The sequence below is a fragment of the Prionailurus viverrinus genome, chromosome E1 (assembly GCF_022837055.1).
Source record: "Prionailurus viverrinus isolate Anna chromosome E1, UM_Priviv_1.0, whole genome shotgun sequence".
NCBI lineage: Eukaryota > Metazoa > Chordata > Mammalia > Carnivora > Felidae > Prionailurus > Prionailurus viverrinus.
Window position 1 is genome coordinate 38,741,753 of NC_062574.1, and position 15,600 is coordinate 38,757,352.

General features: G+C 41.1%; 1 protein-coding gene across 1 annotated transcript in view; it reads right to left on the minus strand.

Moving 5' to 3' along the window:
• The window catches only part of SMURF2 (SMAD specific E3 ubiquitin protein ligase 2), a 120,915-nt gene extending 107,788 nt beyond the window's left edge, over positions 1-13,127 (minus strand). Inside the window, exon 1 of the mRNA XM_047833031.1 lies at positions 13,023-13,127. Coding sequence (XP_047688987.1) covers positions 13,023-13,074 — 52 coding nt within the window. The 5' untranslated portion in view covers positions 13,075-13,127. The remainder of the gene's footprint in view (positions 1-13,022) is intronic.
• Positions 13,128-15,600: the final 2,473 nt, after the last annotated feature.

The window sequence follows — 15,600 nt, forward strand, 5'->3', positions numbered from 1 at the left end:
AGAAAAAATTTTCAAAATAAAAAATTTCATCAGATAAAGGTTCTCATTTCACTTTCATTGTTTCAGAATACTTATAAAGTTGGGATGTGAATAGTACTTAGATCATAAATGAGAACACTTTAAAACTATAGAGCTCTGAAAAAATATCATCTCCCTAACATTGACAGACGTGTTATATACATGAATTTTCTTAGGTGATGCTACAAAAACAGATCTCTTTGCAGTGAATATCAGACTGATATTTGTTAAGAAGTAAATTTTGGGGTGCCTGGCTGGCTCAGTTGGCAGAGCATGTGACTCCTGATCTCGGGGTTATTAAGTTCCACCCCCACACTGGGTGTAGGGATTACCTAAAATCTTAAAAAAAAAAAAAAAAAAAAAAAAGTAAATTTTGCAGAGTATGATGAAAGAGTTCTATTCATGAAGTCAAATATTAACTTGCAGGAATACTTCAGTCCTCTTGTCCTTCGTAACTTTTGTCAAAATTACTAAGGTATAAATGTCAGTTAATTCAATGACATCACAAAAAGAGATCCTATTATTTGTTTCAAATGAGGTCCTACAGACCATGTAAGCTTTTTTCAATTTCCTCAATCATTCTTTAATTCACAAATACTTACTAAAGATATACTATGTATCAAGTACTACTTTAGGCATGGTATTTTGAATGTATCACATGTATTAAATGCCATTTTACTTTTCTTAAATTTTAGGGGCGCCTGGGTGGCGCAGTCGGTTAAGCGTCCGACTTCAGCCAGGTCACGATCTCGCGGTCCGTGAGTTTGAGCCCCGCGTCGGGCTCTGGGCTGATGGCTCAGAGCCTGGAGCCTGTTTCCGATTCTGTGTCTCCCTCTCTCTCTGCCCCTCCCCCGTTCATGCTCTGTCTCTCTCTGTCCCAAAAATAAATAAACGTTAAAAAAAAAAAAAAATTTTTTTAAATCTCATACTTCTTCCTTTACAAAATTCCCAAAATTCAATTTTTAAAAAATTTAACCTTATAGTATTAAATTCGTATGACTCTGAATAATCGGACCAATCAATAAGTTTTCTTTGTTCACTAGGGAAATAGTTATATTTAAAGCCTGATGACATAAGATCACACACAAAAAATGAAAACCGAATTAACTACTGTTTGCAATTCTAATATAACAAAAAGAATTTTTGTATCTGTTCCTACAACACATGTAGCATACAGTTTATATAAGAAAGTTTACCCTAGGGGTACCTGGGTGGCTCAGTCAGTTAAGTCTCCAACTCTTGATTTCCACTCAGGTGACGATCTCAGGGTTAGTGACATCGAGCCCCCAGTACAGTTTGACTGACAGCATGGAGCTTGGGATTCTCTCTCTCTTCTCTCTGCCCCATCCTCCCACACCCTTTGTGTGCATGCTCTCTCTCAGAATACTTTAAAAAATAAAATAAAGTTTATCCTAAAATATGCCAGTGTCACTTATGATAGATTCTAATTCTCCATCTCCATTTATTTCAAGTACATTCGTTTGGACTTTAGGTTTCAGTTTTATAGGTCTTAACTCAGCCTGACATCTACCTGTGCCGAAATATCCCCACCTACTGACAAGAGGTGAAACTACAAGCCATTCTTGAAAGTACCAGCAAACTACAGGGAAATGTATTAAGTCATTAAAGGCTGGATTTGGATCCACACAGTTCCGCCACCTCCAAAAACCCTGAACTATTCAAACTATTCTCCAAAGCTCTTCTACTTTTCACCATAGGTACAGGGGAGGGAAGAGAACACAGTTAATTGCCTAAATGTTCACAATATGAGTTAATGATAAAAGTTATAACACCGTGGCTAATCTAACTACATGACTTCTTTGATATACTGGGCACCCCCAAGGTATACAAGACATCTGTGCCCGTAAGACATGATATCAATTGAATAGAAACCTATATTAATCCTTATTAATGTTGTACTTGCTCCTACAGATAACAGCATATAATTGGTTATGACTAATTTATTTTTATTTTTAACTTTAATGTTCATTTACTTTTTAAGAGAGAGGGAGACAGAGCATGAGCAGAGGAGGGTCAGAGAGACAGGGAGACACAGAATCCGAAGCAGGCTCCAGACTCTGAGCTATCAGCACAGAGCACAACAGCGGGGCCCAAACTCAGGAACCGTGAGATCATGACCTAAGCCGAAGTCGGACACCCAATCAACTGAGCCACCCAGGAACCCGATGACTAACTTATTTTTAAAAGTCTTTGGTCAAAAATGACAAAATTCATTAATACTTTACAACTTGAACAGTATTTTTCACATACTTCTCATCCAGGAGAATCTTAAAATAAGTAATATTATCATTTTAAGCATGCCCTTAAAACTAAAAGCACAGGCACCAAGAAAGTAGGTGATAAAAGGCATAAAGCTTATCAGTGGCCTAACTAGGATCTAAACCTAAATTTTCTGCCTGCAAGTTCTATAGTCTTTCTATAACATTCCAACTGCCTCCCAAAAATTACCAAGTATATCTTACAGAGTAAATAAGATCTACATTATGGATGTCTGTTTTGTGACAGTTCCTAAGAATGTATTACGGTCAAACAAAAAAGTCGGCTTAGATTTTAATAAAATTAACTTTCTTGGTCTTACAGAAAATACTTGCTCATAATATAATGCAACCCGAAAAATACCCAGAACCCAACACACTTGTAACAATATGTCATTTCCTTTCTATTGCTCCATTCTTTATGTTTATTCTTTTTATCCCACTTTTCCCCAAAAATGATCTGAAGGGGCTGATAACTCATAAATAGGCATCCCTTGTTAATTCACACTTGTTGCAATTCACTTCAATCAGTAAGAAATAAAACAGTTATAGGGGCGCCTGGGTGGCGCAGTCGGTTAAGCGTCCGGCTTCAGCCAGGTCACGATCTCGCGGTCCGTGAGTTCGAGCCCGCGTCGGGCTCTGGGCTGATGATGGCTCAGAGCCTGGAGCCTGTTTCCGATTCTGTGTCTCCCTCTCTCTCTGCCCCTCCCCCGTTCATGCTCTGTCTCTCTCTGTCCCAAAAATAAAAATAAAAACATTGAAAAAAAAATTAAAAAAAAAAAAAAGAAATAAAACAGTTATAAATTAGGGGCACCTTGGTGGCTCAGTCAGTTGAACATCCAACTCTTGATTTCGGCTGAGGTCATGATGCCAGGGTCATGGGATTGAGCCCTGTGTCAAGCTCTGCACTGAACATGGAGCCTGCTTAAGATTCTCTCTCTCCCTCTGTTCCTCTTTGCCACTCAAGCTCTAAAATAATAAATTTTTTAAAGGTCCATAACAGAAATTTTCAGGAGAAAAATACAGACCCTAATCTAAGTTTATTCTGATTTCTTACATCTCCATTCATGGTACTATATAATAAAAATAATCAATGCCTACAAATGTCAAGAAATTGATAAATATTTGTTGGTTGAGTAAATGAAATAATGGCTCCAACGCATCATAAAATTCTAAATTAAGGACTCAATCATGCTTATTAAACGGTTATCAAAATGTCTACGAAAAACTTTTTAATCATTGTTTGAAATCAGAAGACTTAAAGCTATAGTTATCAAGAAAGTGTGGCTCATAAATGATAAACTTAGAAAGGATAAAATTACAGCAAAAAGTGGGACGCTTGGGTGGCTCAGTCGGTTGAGCGCTGCACTCTTGATTTCGACTCAGATCATCATCCCAGGGTTGTGGGATCAAGCCCCACACTGGGCTCTGTGCTGAGCGTGGAGCCTGCTTGGAATTCTCCCTTTCCCTCTTCCCATCCCTCACCTCCCCCTCTCAAATTAAAAACAAAAACAAAAAACAAAAGAATTATAGCTAAAACAAACAGAACAGAGTCCAGAAATAGATCTACATATATATCGTCAACTGATTTTCAGCCAAGGTGCCAGGACAATGCAATGGAAGAAACAAAGGTATGTGAACATATAGTGCCACCAGGAAAATCAGATACCCATATGGGGGAAAAAAAAACCTTGACCATTACCTCTCACATCATATTAAAAAATTAACTTTAGAAAAGCCACAGATGTAAATGTAAAAGCTAAAATTATAATACAGAAGAAAACATAGGAGAAAACTTTTAGGACTGTGGATTAAGAAAAGATTTCTTATGAGGTGCCTGGGTGGCTCAGTCGGTTAGGTGTCCGACTCTTTGATTTCAGCTCAGGTCATGATCTGGCAGTTCATGGGTTTGAGACCTGCGTCAGGCCCTGTGCTGACGGCTCAGAGCCTGGAGCCTGCTTCGGATTCTGTGTCTCCCTCTCTCTCTGCCCCTCCGCCACTCATGCTCTGTGTCTCTGTCTCTCTCTCAAAAATAAACATTAAAAAAAATTTTTTTTAATTTCTTAGGACATAAAAAGTATGAATCATAAATGAGAACTTGATGAACTGGGCTCAATCAAAATTCAAAACTTCTGCTTTTTGAAACACTATTGGGGAAAAGCCCCAAATTAGAAGAAAATATTCACAAAACACATATCTGATAACGGACTTGTATCCAGAATACAAAAAGAAATCTCACAACTTAATGAAAAAAAATTTTTAATTATGAGCAAAATATTTGAACAGATATTCACCAAAGATAAACAGATGGCAAGTAAGTCCATGAAAAGATGCTGAACCCTGCAGGTCAATAAGGGAATTAAAATTATAGCTACAGTGAAATCTCTCTACACATCAATTAGAATGGCTAAAACCAAAGATGACAATAGTACATGTTCAAGTGTTAGCTAGGATTGGGAGCGACTGGAACTCTTACGCATTGCTGCTGGAAATGGCACAACTTTGAAAATCACTTTAGCAGATTTTTTTAAAAGTTAAACACATATTTACCATATGACCCAACGACCCTAATCATTTACTGGAGAGAAATTAAAACATGTTCACGCAAAGAGAATGGTCACAGCAGCTTTATTTGTAATGGCCCAAAACTGGAAAGAAAAAATATCTGTGGATATTTGTGAATGGACAAACAAAATCAGCCATACGTGCACAATGCAACATTCCTCAGGAATAAGAAGAAACAAACAACTGATACACAAGATGGATGGATCTCAAAAGCACTATGGTAAGTGAAAGCGGTCTGGGCCAGAAGACTACATACTGTAGGATTCCACTGACATAAAATTCTAGAAAAGGCAAAACCCTAGTGACTGAAAGTAAAGTGGTTGTTGTCAAGGACTGGGGATAGGAGGAGACTGGCTGTGAAGGGGCATAAGGAAACTTTCTGGGAAAAATAACCTTTGTGCAATCTATGTAGTTAAATCCTACCTAACATTTTAGGTACTATTAGATTCATTATCATCAAGACTTATTTTATTTATTGTTTTGTTTTAATGTTTATTTATTTTGAGAAAGAGAGAGTGCAAGCAAGGGAGGGGCAGAGAGAAAGGGAGAGAGAATCCCAAGCAGGCTCCACACTGTCAGTACAGAGCCTGACTGGGGGCTCAATCCCACCAACTGGGAGATCACGTCCTGAGCCAAATCGAGAGTCCAACCAACCAACCCTTGAGTTGAGTCCAAATGAGCCAACCAGGAGCCCCAAGATTTATTTTAAAACTTGAGTTTTATGTCTGCTGTCAATTTTTAGTAAGAAATCAAACTGTGAAACTTAAGATACACATCAATACTTCTTAGTGTATCAAATGTGGTTTTTAAAAAAGTAGGCCAGGATTGCCTGGGTGGCTCAGTCAGTTAACCATCCAACTTTTGGTATCAACTGAAGTCTTGGTCTCAGAGTTGGGAGTTCCAGCCCTGCACCCAGCCTGGAACCTACTTTAAAAAAAGTAGTTCAAGCCTTCAGAAGCTATTCTAAAACAAACATAAAATTCCTCTTTTTGTTCAATTAATTATACATTAGTGGAAAAGTTCAAAAGAAATGTTTTAAATGTAAAGATTTTGCTGTAAAAAATGCCAAGTACTCATACCCAGAAAACTAGCATTCAGTGAAATACTAACAGTATTAGCTTGCAACAAAATTGCTCTAATCAAGCAAAATACCTATTGCTGTGTTCCTAAATATAACAACTAAAATTAGAAAATACAATGAAAATGTCACAAATATAAATTAGCTGGAATTACATTCAAACATAGAAAATACCTGAGCTGTCCTGAGCAATACAGACAAAAGCTTAAATAAATGTAAAATAATAGCGTCCTCCTAGGAAGGAAATTAAGTACACTTAAATGCCTCTTTTTCCCTCCAAAGCAAGGCAATTCTAATTACAACACCAAGGAAATTTCTTCTTAAACCTGACAAGTTTAATATTCATGTGGAAGAGCAAATAAGTAAAAATAGCAAAAAAAAAAAAAAAAAAAATCCATCACAATGAGCGTATTAAACTAAATTATAAAGCTATAATAATGAAAAGAGTATGGCAGTGAACAAGAGATAACCTGACTCTATTATAACTAATTTAACATAACTAAAAAGATAGCACATCACTGTGAAGAGGAAGAATTAGTTAATAAATAATGATGAGATGACTAAACAGAAACTGGGGGTGGGGGTGGGGGGAAGGAATATCTTCCTAAACCATTTTTTAGAAACATTAAAATAAAATGTACTTAAATACTTACTAAACTTCTTAACGGAAAAGGCCTTCCAAATAATAGAATAAGAAAAACAAAAGAAAAGTTGAACAGATTTGACTCCTAACTAAAACAACAAATTTGTGCATGTCCAAAAATGGCCAGAATTAAAAGTCAAATAACAGACTGGGGAAAATGTTTGTAGCAAATATAACAACAAATTAACATCTTTTTAATTCTCAGGCAAATCATTAAGAAAAACACGAAGGCCCTAACAGACAAGTAGGACAAGGCCAAACAAGTCAACAAAAATAAATATAATAAACAGGAAAATATTCAACTTTACAAGTTAACGTTTAAATACTGTATTCCGGGGCGCCTGGGTGGTGCAGTCGGTTAAGCGTCCGACTTCAGCCAGGTCACGATCGCACGGTCTGTGAGTTCGAGCCCCGCGTTGGGCTCTGGGCTGATGGCTCAGAGCCTGGAGCCTGTTTCCGATTCTGCGTCTCCCTCTCTCTCTGCCCTTCCCCCGTTCATGCTCTGTCTCTCTCTGTCCCAAAAATAAATAAACGTTGAAAAATAAATAAATAAATAAATAAATACTGTATTCCATGAAATTAGCAAAAAATTTTAAAAACGAGCCAATGCTTGCAACAGTATTATAAAAATGTATGTTTATTTATTCATTGCTTCCCTAAACAGGCACAATTCTTACAGGAAGCAGCATGAGGAAAAATTTATCAAGAACTTACAAAAGATTCACACTCTTTAACGCAAAGCACTCTTTCTATGGAAATATCCTAGAAAAATAATCCTTTAAAAAAAAGTTATCTACACCAAGATGTTTAGGGCAATAATCTGTAATAAAAATTTAGAAACAGGGGCGCCTGGGTGGCTCAGTTGGTTAAGCGGCCGACTTCGGCTCAGGTCATGATCTCGCGGTCTGTGAGTTCAAGCCCCGCGTCGGGCTCTGTGCTGACAGCTCAGAGCCTGGAGCCTGTTTCAGATTCTGTGTCTCCCTCTCTCTGACCCTCCCCCGTTCATGCTCTGTCTCTCTCTATCTCAAAAAAATAAATAAACGTTAAAAAAAAAATTTTTTTTTTTAATTTAGAAACAAAAATTAGAACAAGAAAAAAATAAGAACCAGTTTTGTAGCATCCTCTTAACTGGTTATCCTAAAAGCAGTCTTCAGAGTTCCCATCCCAGCCCATCATCCCATTGCCTCAAGATTGATATTTCTAAAGTTTATTATTTTGAGATAGAGATAGTGCAAGTGGGGGAGGGGCAGAGAGAGAAGGACAGAGAGCATCCCAAGCAGGCTCTGCACTGTCAGCATGAGCCCAATGCAGGGCTCGAACTCACAAACCATGAGATCATGACCTGAGCCACCCAAGCACCACCCAAGAATAATGTTTCTAAACATCAAAGATATGAAAACTTACAATCCTTCCTCCTTAAAAAAAAAACAAAACAAACAAAAAAAAAACTTCTTGGCAAAATATAACAAGTTCCTAAATGGGTTGGTCCCTGTCTATAGCCTCAACTCTTGCCACTCATACCTAGTGCATTAGCCACAAAGAACACATACAGAACGACAGAGAAATACTTCTACGCCTCCAGTGTTCATTCAATAAAATGCCAAAAACCCTTAATCCAAGCCGAAACAAAGACTCTGGCTTCCCAGAGCTGACAGCATAGAAACAACAAATGCCCTTCAGTGAGCTGGGTCTGACACTAGAGGAAGAGCCTCTTAGTCACAGAGGAAAGGCCAATTCAGGTCAAGGAAAGTTCTAGGGATAAGGGTAAGCTTTGAGTTGAACCTTAAAAGATGAGCCAGAATCTCAAGGGCAAGGGTAATTCCAAATAAATGGAATGTATATTTTATTTTTCCACACAAAATCTTAGACGTTTGTAACAGGCTCTCTAGACAGACAACTTGGGATTCTGACATGTACTTAACCTCTCCAAGTTTTTTCCTACCTCTTGGAGCTACCTCTTGGAGAATTAAAAGTGATAAAAGATATAAACTTGATACAATGTCTGGCACTTAATAAGCATTTAATATATGTCAGTCACACAGAAACACACAATGCTGATTACAACAGTGTATTTCAAGGGTCTAGCCTTCTTAGAACAGAGAAAGTAACAGTAAACAAAAAACGAGAGCAAAAAGAGAAAAAGTAGTAAGAATGGGGTTAAACAACATACTGCCATGTAGCCAGGGTCAAACAGTTCTCTGTATGCACCATGATGATATCCTCATACTACACATTACAATACCATAATTTATATTCATAATGATACCAAATCATAAATAAAACATTAAGTTCTGTTAAATATGGTCTACACGAAAAAAGTAGGACATATTACAACTTTTGAAAACCTTCAAAATCTTTAAAAGACATCAAAAATGGCCACAATAGAAATCTTGTGTGCCTAAAGTGTGGCCCTTCCTTTACCTTGAAAATTGAGTTACATGCTAAATGACAAATAAGCTAAATAAAAGACATGCTGGTATATATTATGATAGTTACAGTTCCACCAACAGGAAAAAAGTAGAATCCATGACTAAAACACATACACACCCTTTACTCACCAATGCAAACCAAACTACATGAGGCACCTACACAGGTTCAACTGCATGTCTGAGTGTTAGACTAGAAGAGGTAACTTAAGAGAAAAGTCAGGAGCTTAAGCTACCTTAGAAACCAAGAAAATAAAATGGGGACATTCAAATTACAAGCACCCTTAATTAGAAACCCGTGAGACACAATTCAAGTTGTAATTTTTAAGGCCTTGAATCAATAAAATATACAATAAAACAATACTAAGATACCAGCATATCTAAACTGAGACTTTTAATGTTGATTTTCCTCAAGCTACACACAGGGTTAACCTCATTACTTCCAAGGGTTTTATAAATTAATAACATGAGGAACTGCATATAAAAACATTTAAATTACAAAAAGGTTTGCAATATATGTTCTGGAGAAGTAAGTCAGTTATTTCTCCATATCTAAGACACTTAAATATTAGAAGTTATACTAAACTGCTTTTTTGAGTCTTTGGTTCTCAAAAACATCAATGATATAAAAAAATTCCCCCAAATTTTTTATAGTAACTAAATACAAATAATATTTTCTATCCAAAGCATTGTAAGAAAAGCCTGTATCAGATATTCATAAGTATCATGTATACAAATTTTACAGTTTCTAACCAATTTTCTATAGAAACAGTTGAAATTGGTAGCTTTACCATACAGCCCATTTTAATGATTAAGTGTTAATGTGTCATAAGAACCGAAGTAACTTGATGAACCAAATCAGACTTCAACCACCAATGGCCTGAGGAATCTCAAATGTGGGATTCAATTAACCCTACCTTCTTAGCACCAAAAATACCAAACGGTTCACTAGGTGATTGTGGGCTAAGGACTAATACATGGGGAAAGTATAATATCTGTCATGGGCAGAGATCTCGTGATTCAAATATTTCTTCTTCTTCAGTTTGTGTGTGTGTGTGTGTGTGTGTGTGTGTGTGTGTGTGTGAGAAAGAGAGAGAAAGGGAGAGAGAGAGAGAGAATGTGTACGCGTGCGTGCGCATGCACGTCATCAGGCAAAAACTGTTTACACCTTTCAGGAAAGAGACAGCTCTATGTTAAAGATATAATTGAGTAAGTACAGTTCATAAAGCACCTTGGAATCAAAGGCACTCTATAAATTTAAAATACTAGTATGGTACTGACTTAAAGCAAAGAACGATAATTTTAAAGCATCTTACAGCCCAAGTGTATTATAAACCAAATAAAAATCCACTCTGGGATGTGCCTTTTTTATTTTTTTTAGTGATCTTCCTCTATTAGGGAACCCGGATCTAAACAAACTATTAAACACTTAGTCTAAAGGTATGCCAAACATTTCTTAAGGTCTTAACAAAGAATCAACTTTTTTTTTTTTTTTTTTAAACAAAACGAGGCCTAGGTTAAATATTTTATTTGGCTTCTCAAGATGGACTGAAAAGTTGGGCACCAGCTCCAGACCAATTCCTGGACGCACATCAAACACAGCCCTGTCATTTATCCAGTCAGTCAAAACAATCTTTTCCATCTAACCCTTTAATGTTTATGTCCTAAAAAGCTGCTAATTGAATCCAGCTCTTGAAATCTATTTGTTAAAATCTATACCATCTAATTTGTAAATGGACTAAAATGAAAAAAATAGAAGTTAACTTTCCTGGCAAAACAGAAGAGAATCCACCAAATGTAACCAAAAAGGAGAGGGCAATGTTTTTATTATTTGAACAGTTTCTTCTTGAAATATGACAGAGACAAATTCCCAATGGTTTTAAAAAATTGAGAGTACCTCCAACTGTTTTTACAATCAAGGGGACACAGTGTATTTAATATTCCTCAGAAAAATCTAAAAATACAAAATCACTCTACAAATTTAGTCCAATGTGTCCTCTCCCCCGCAAAAAAGAAGTGTCATCTTTTCTCCTAAGTGAACTCACAAATTCTTATAAGGTAGTACAGGCTGTAAGGAAACCACAGATAAACACTTTAAGATCTATTGAGTCACAGTAAAAATCTCAAACTCATTTTAAAAAGTTAAAATACCTGTTTTCTCCCTCATTTTCTCATTATGCATACAGCCTGCAAAGAAGTAAATGGCCAACAGCCTATTTCCGATGCTTTCTGCAAACCTGGAATCACAGGTTCTTCCCATGATCACTGACACAGCACTGAGTCTACAGAGGAACAGCTGTAGATAAACTCTAAAGCAACAAAGATCCCTAATAAAGGTTTCATAAGAAAACAAGGAAACTGAATGGGGGAAATGGAGGGGGTCGGGGAATCCCCAATCCAGGTTTTCCATTAAGAACCACTCACTGAAGGGGCGCCTGGGTGGCTCAGTCGGTTAAGCGACTTCGGCTCAGGTCACGATCTCACCGTCTGTGAGTTCAAGCCCCGAGTCCGGGTCTGTACTGACAGCTCAGAGCCTGGAGCCTGCTTCGGATTCGGTGTCTCCCACCCTCTGTCTCTGTCTCTCAAATATAAACATTAAAAAAAAATTTTTTTTTAAAGAGCAACTCAGTTAATGATTCTTTGCAATTTTCCCTAGGAAAAGTAACACTGTCATAAAAGTAATATATTTTTTAAGTTGCAGCCAATTTACAGTCAAGCTAAATTCTCAAAAACCAAGTTCACTGCAAGTTTTTATCTGTAAAGTTCAGCCAGTGGACTGGGATGTGACACACAAGCATTCAATTACAAAATTAGTCCATATAAATCTCTACGTCCACTGTAGGCAAACATAATTACAGTTTATTCTTACACAAAGACACACACACAGACCTTTAAGAAAAACCATCTTTCTCACCACACATTAAACATCGATGTGGATAACTTAGTGAATGGTAAAACCAGGATAATTACACTGATTTCAATTCCACTTTTCAAATCAAAAATAGTTTTGTCCTTAAAATGGGGGGACACGACCATGTAAGAATACCAAAAACGGCACTGTGTAAGCAAAGTGTACCTGTAATGTCAAAGATTTAATGCACTTGGAATCATAAACACTTTGTAAGAGAGAAGCCTCCTACCTAGCAACCCCTCCAGACATTCTTTTCCATTTAGAAAAGGGAAGGGGAGGAGGTGGGGAGGGAGAAAACTTCGCTTGCAAGTCTGTATGAGCACATACTTAGAAATGTCCACCAAAAAAAAAAAAAAAAAAAAAAAAGTGTGTTTTCAAAGCAGGTCTGGAGTTAGAAGTGAGACACAAGTTCTGCGGCCTACAAGGAACAACCCAAAACATGCTACCCTACAATCAAACACTTCCAAAACACAGAGTGTACAATGAGCCGGAGTCGTCCGATCAGGCGGACGCACCGGAAAATCATCCACCTCGGTCTCCACCCTTCCCAGAGTCGTGCGTTTCAGGTGTGTGGCACCAGCTGCTGTGGCTGGCGGCAGAGAATGAAGGTTTTGCACGCGGGCATAAGTGGGCGAACAAGTTAACAAGCAGGGAACACACACACACACACCCTCCCGTTAAGCGCTCCATCTTTAAGGAGTGTTTACTGCGCGCAGTCAGCGACCGGATTCAATAAGCCCCGCCACAGGAGCGCCTCATCCCCCCGACGACCCCACCTGGGCAGCAACCCAGGGGTTGCTCCCCGAGGCCCGGGAGAGAGTCGTGCTCCTCGGCCAGGGCTTTCCGACCTCCACTCCGCCTGCGATTCCAACCGGAGCAGCCCTCCCTCAACAAAAGACCCCCGAGACACCGTCGGTTTTTTCAAGAATTTCCCCACAAGGGCGAGTGGTTTTGCCATTACTCCCCCTGAACTAGGCCTTCCCACGTCCCCGACCCCCAACTCACCATTGATCACGACCCTGGCCCTTCCCAAGGCCACAGGCACCCCCCCGCCGGTTCGCCCACCCCACGGCTGCCCCGGCCCGGCTCCCGCCGCCCCCCTCACCTGTCAGGCGCAGCTTGACGGGCCCGTTCCTCCGGCCCCCAGGGTTAGACATGTCCCCGGCGGCGGGGGCGGCGGCGGCGGCGGCGGCGGCGGCGGCGGCGGGGCTGCGGCCGCGGCGCGGGGCCCGGGGCCGGCGGGCGGGGCGGGGGCGACGGCGAGGCGCGGCGGAGTCACCACAGCGGCCGGGGCTGGGGCCCGAGCAGCCGGCGCCGCGGCCGCCACGGCCGGAGGGTCCCGGATGTGCCGAGCGTCGTCGCCATGAGCCGCGGAGGGAGCGGGACGCCGAGCTCCCCCCTCCTCCCACTTCTCCTTCCTCGGCCCGGGCCGCACAACAAAGCGGCAGCCGCGGCCGGCCGCGCCGCCTCCGCCCGCGCCCCCGCCGCCCGCACGCAGCCGCCTCCGCCTTTCCCTCGGCTCGGCGAGGCCCAGGAGCCGACGGCGCTGCTCGGCCGAGGCGGGCGGTGCTCGGCGGCGCCGGAGCAAGACTCGGGGCTCGGCCGCTTCCTCCTCCACCCGCCCTCTTGTCTGAGGGAGCCGGGTCCTGGGGCCGCCGCCGCCACTCGTCGGCTCCGAGGGGCGGGGAGGAGACGGGAGGCGGGGCCGGAGGGGCGGGGCCTGGGCGGGCGCGCGCAGGGTGCCCGGGGCGCGGGGGCGCGGAGCCCGGGCGGGCCTGGGCTCTCTGGTGGTGGGGGGCGGTGCTCGCTGCAGCCGAGGGTCCCACACAGAACTTGGGGGAGAGAGAGAGGGCAAAAGAACAAAGTGGCGGCGCGGAGCTCTGTGGCACCGGGAGGGGCTTAGTGTCCTGCCCACTTAAGGCAGAGCTTTTGTCCGTGCACCGCAGATTGCATTTATTAGACGCCTACTGCGTGCCGGACGCTCAGAGAGACTGAGGCGAGCAAGGTTGGAACCGAGTCCGCTGCCCTCGGGAATTTAGCGTCGCTGGGGTGAGGAAAAAGACACTGTTCTCGTACCGAGGGCTAATGCAAATCTCCTGGGATGTTTTGCTCCTGGTACGGTAGTTGCCGCCTCCATCCAGGACTCACTCACCTGGTGAACGGGATCAGGTTACCTGCTTGCTCTGGCTCTTTTTCCAGCTGTAGTGCAAGGATAGGAGATTGATAATAATGCTTGAAAGGAGTATCAACATGATAAACCTTGGAGAGCAATGTATGAAAAGCTTTTCGTACAGTACTGTATTTCGTTATCTCAGGAGGAAAAATAGAAAATGAAATGAGTGTACCTTACCCTTTGACCCTGTAATTGCACTCTTGGGAATTTATTCTTGATATATAATAATGCAGAAGATGTTCTTTGCAAAGTTCAGTTAATAACAAAAGGGGAATGAATGAGCAGCCTCCTGATGAATGATATTACATCATCCGCATCGATTTTTAAGCAGCCATTTAAATGCTAATTATGAAAATCATATAATAGCTTGAAATGAACAGTTTACAAATAAAGTTTAAAAGCAGAACAAAAGGTTGTATGCATGCAAAAGTATCTAGGACAATGAAAACTAAGAATAACTGGGGGAGACGGGAGATTTTTATATGCGCTTTGTTAGTTTTGCTTAAGGTTGTTATTAATGCAATTTTAAAATTTAGTAAAGTCTAATATATTTTAATGCTAACTCAGTGTCAGGTCATTACTTTTTTTTTTAATGTTTTATTATTTTTTTTTTAATTTTTTTTTTCAACGTTTATTTATTTTTGGGACAGAGAGAGACAGAGCATGAACGGGGGAGGGGCAGAGAGAGAGGGAGACACAGAATCGGAAACAGGCTCCAGGCTCCGAGCCAACAGCCCAGAGCCTGATGCGGGGCTCGAACTCCCGGACCGCGAGATCGTGACCTGGCTGAAGTCGGACGCTTAACCGACTGCGCCACCCAGGCGCCCCTAATGTTTTATTTTTAAGACAGAGAGAGACAGAGCATGAGTGGGGATGGGGCAGAGAGAGAGAGACACAGAATCTGAAGCAGGCTCCAGGCTCTGACCTGTCAGCACAGAGCCCGACGTGGGGCTCGAACTCAGGAACTGTGAGATCACGACCTGAGCCGAAGTCAGACGCTCAACCGACGGAGCCACCCAGGCGCCCCAGGTCGTTACTTTTAATTTATTAGTAATGTCTCTTCATTCTCCAGATGAAGTACCTCCAAGAGCATCACATCAGTCTGGCTACAGCCCTACAATTAAAGTATCCAAAAAATTATATAAAGTTCTACAAGTTAGACTAGAAATTCAAAGGAGGTGAGATACCACTTCATACCTGTCAGAATGGCTAACATGAACAACTCAGGCAACAACAGATGCTGGCGAGGATGTGGAGAAAGAGGATCTCTTTTGCATTGTTGGTGGGAATGCAAGCTGGTGCAGCCACTGTGGAAAACAGTATGGAGGTTCCTCAAAAATTGAAAATGGAACAACCCTAGACCCAGCAATTACACTACTATGTATTTATCCAAGGGGTACAGGTATGCTGTTTCAAAGGGACATGCATCCTATCGACAGTAGCATCCTATCGACAGTAGCATCCTATCGACAGTAGCCAAAGTATGGAAAGAGCCCAATGTCCATCGACA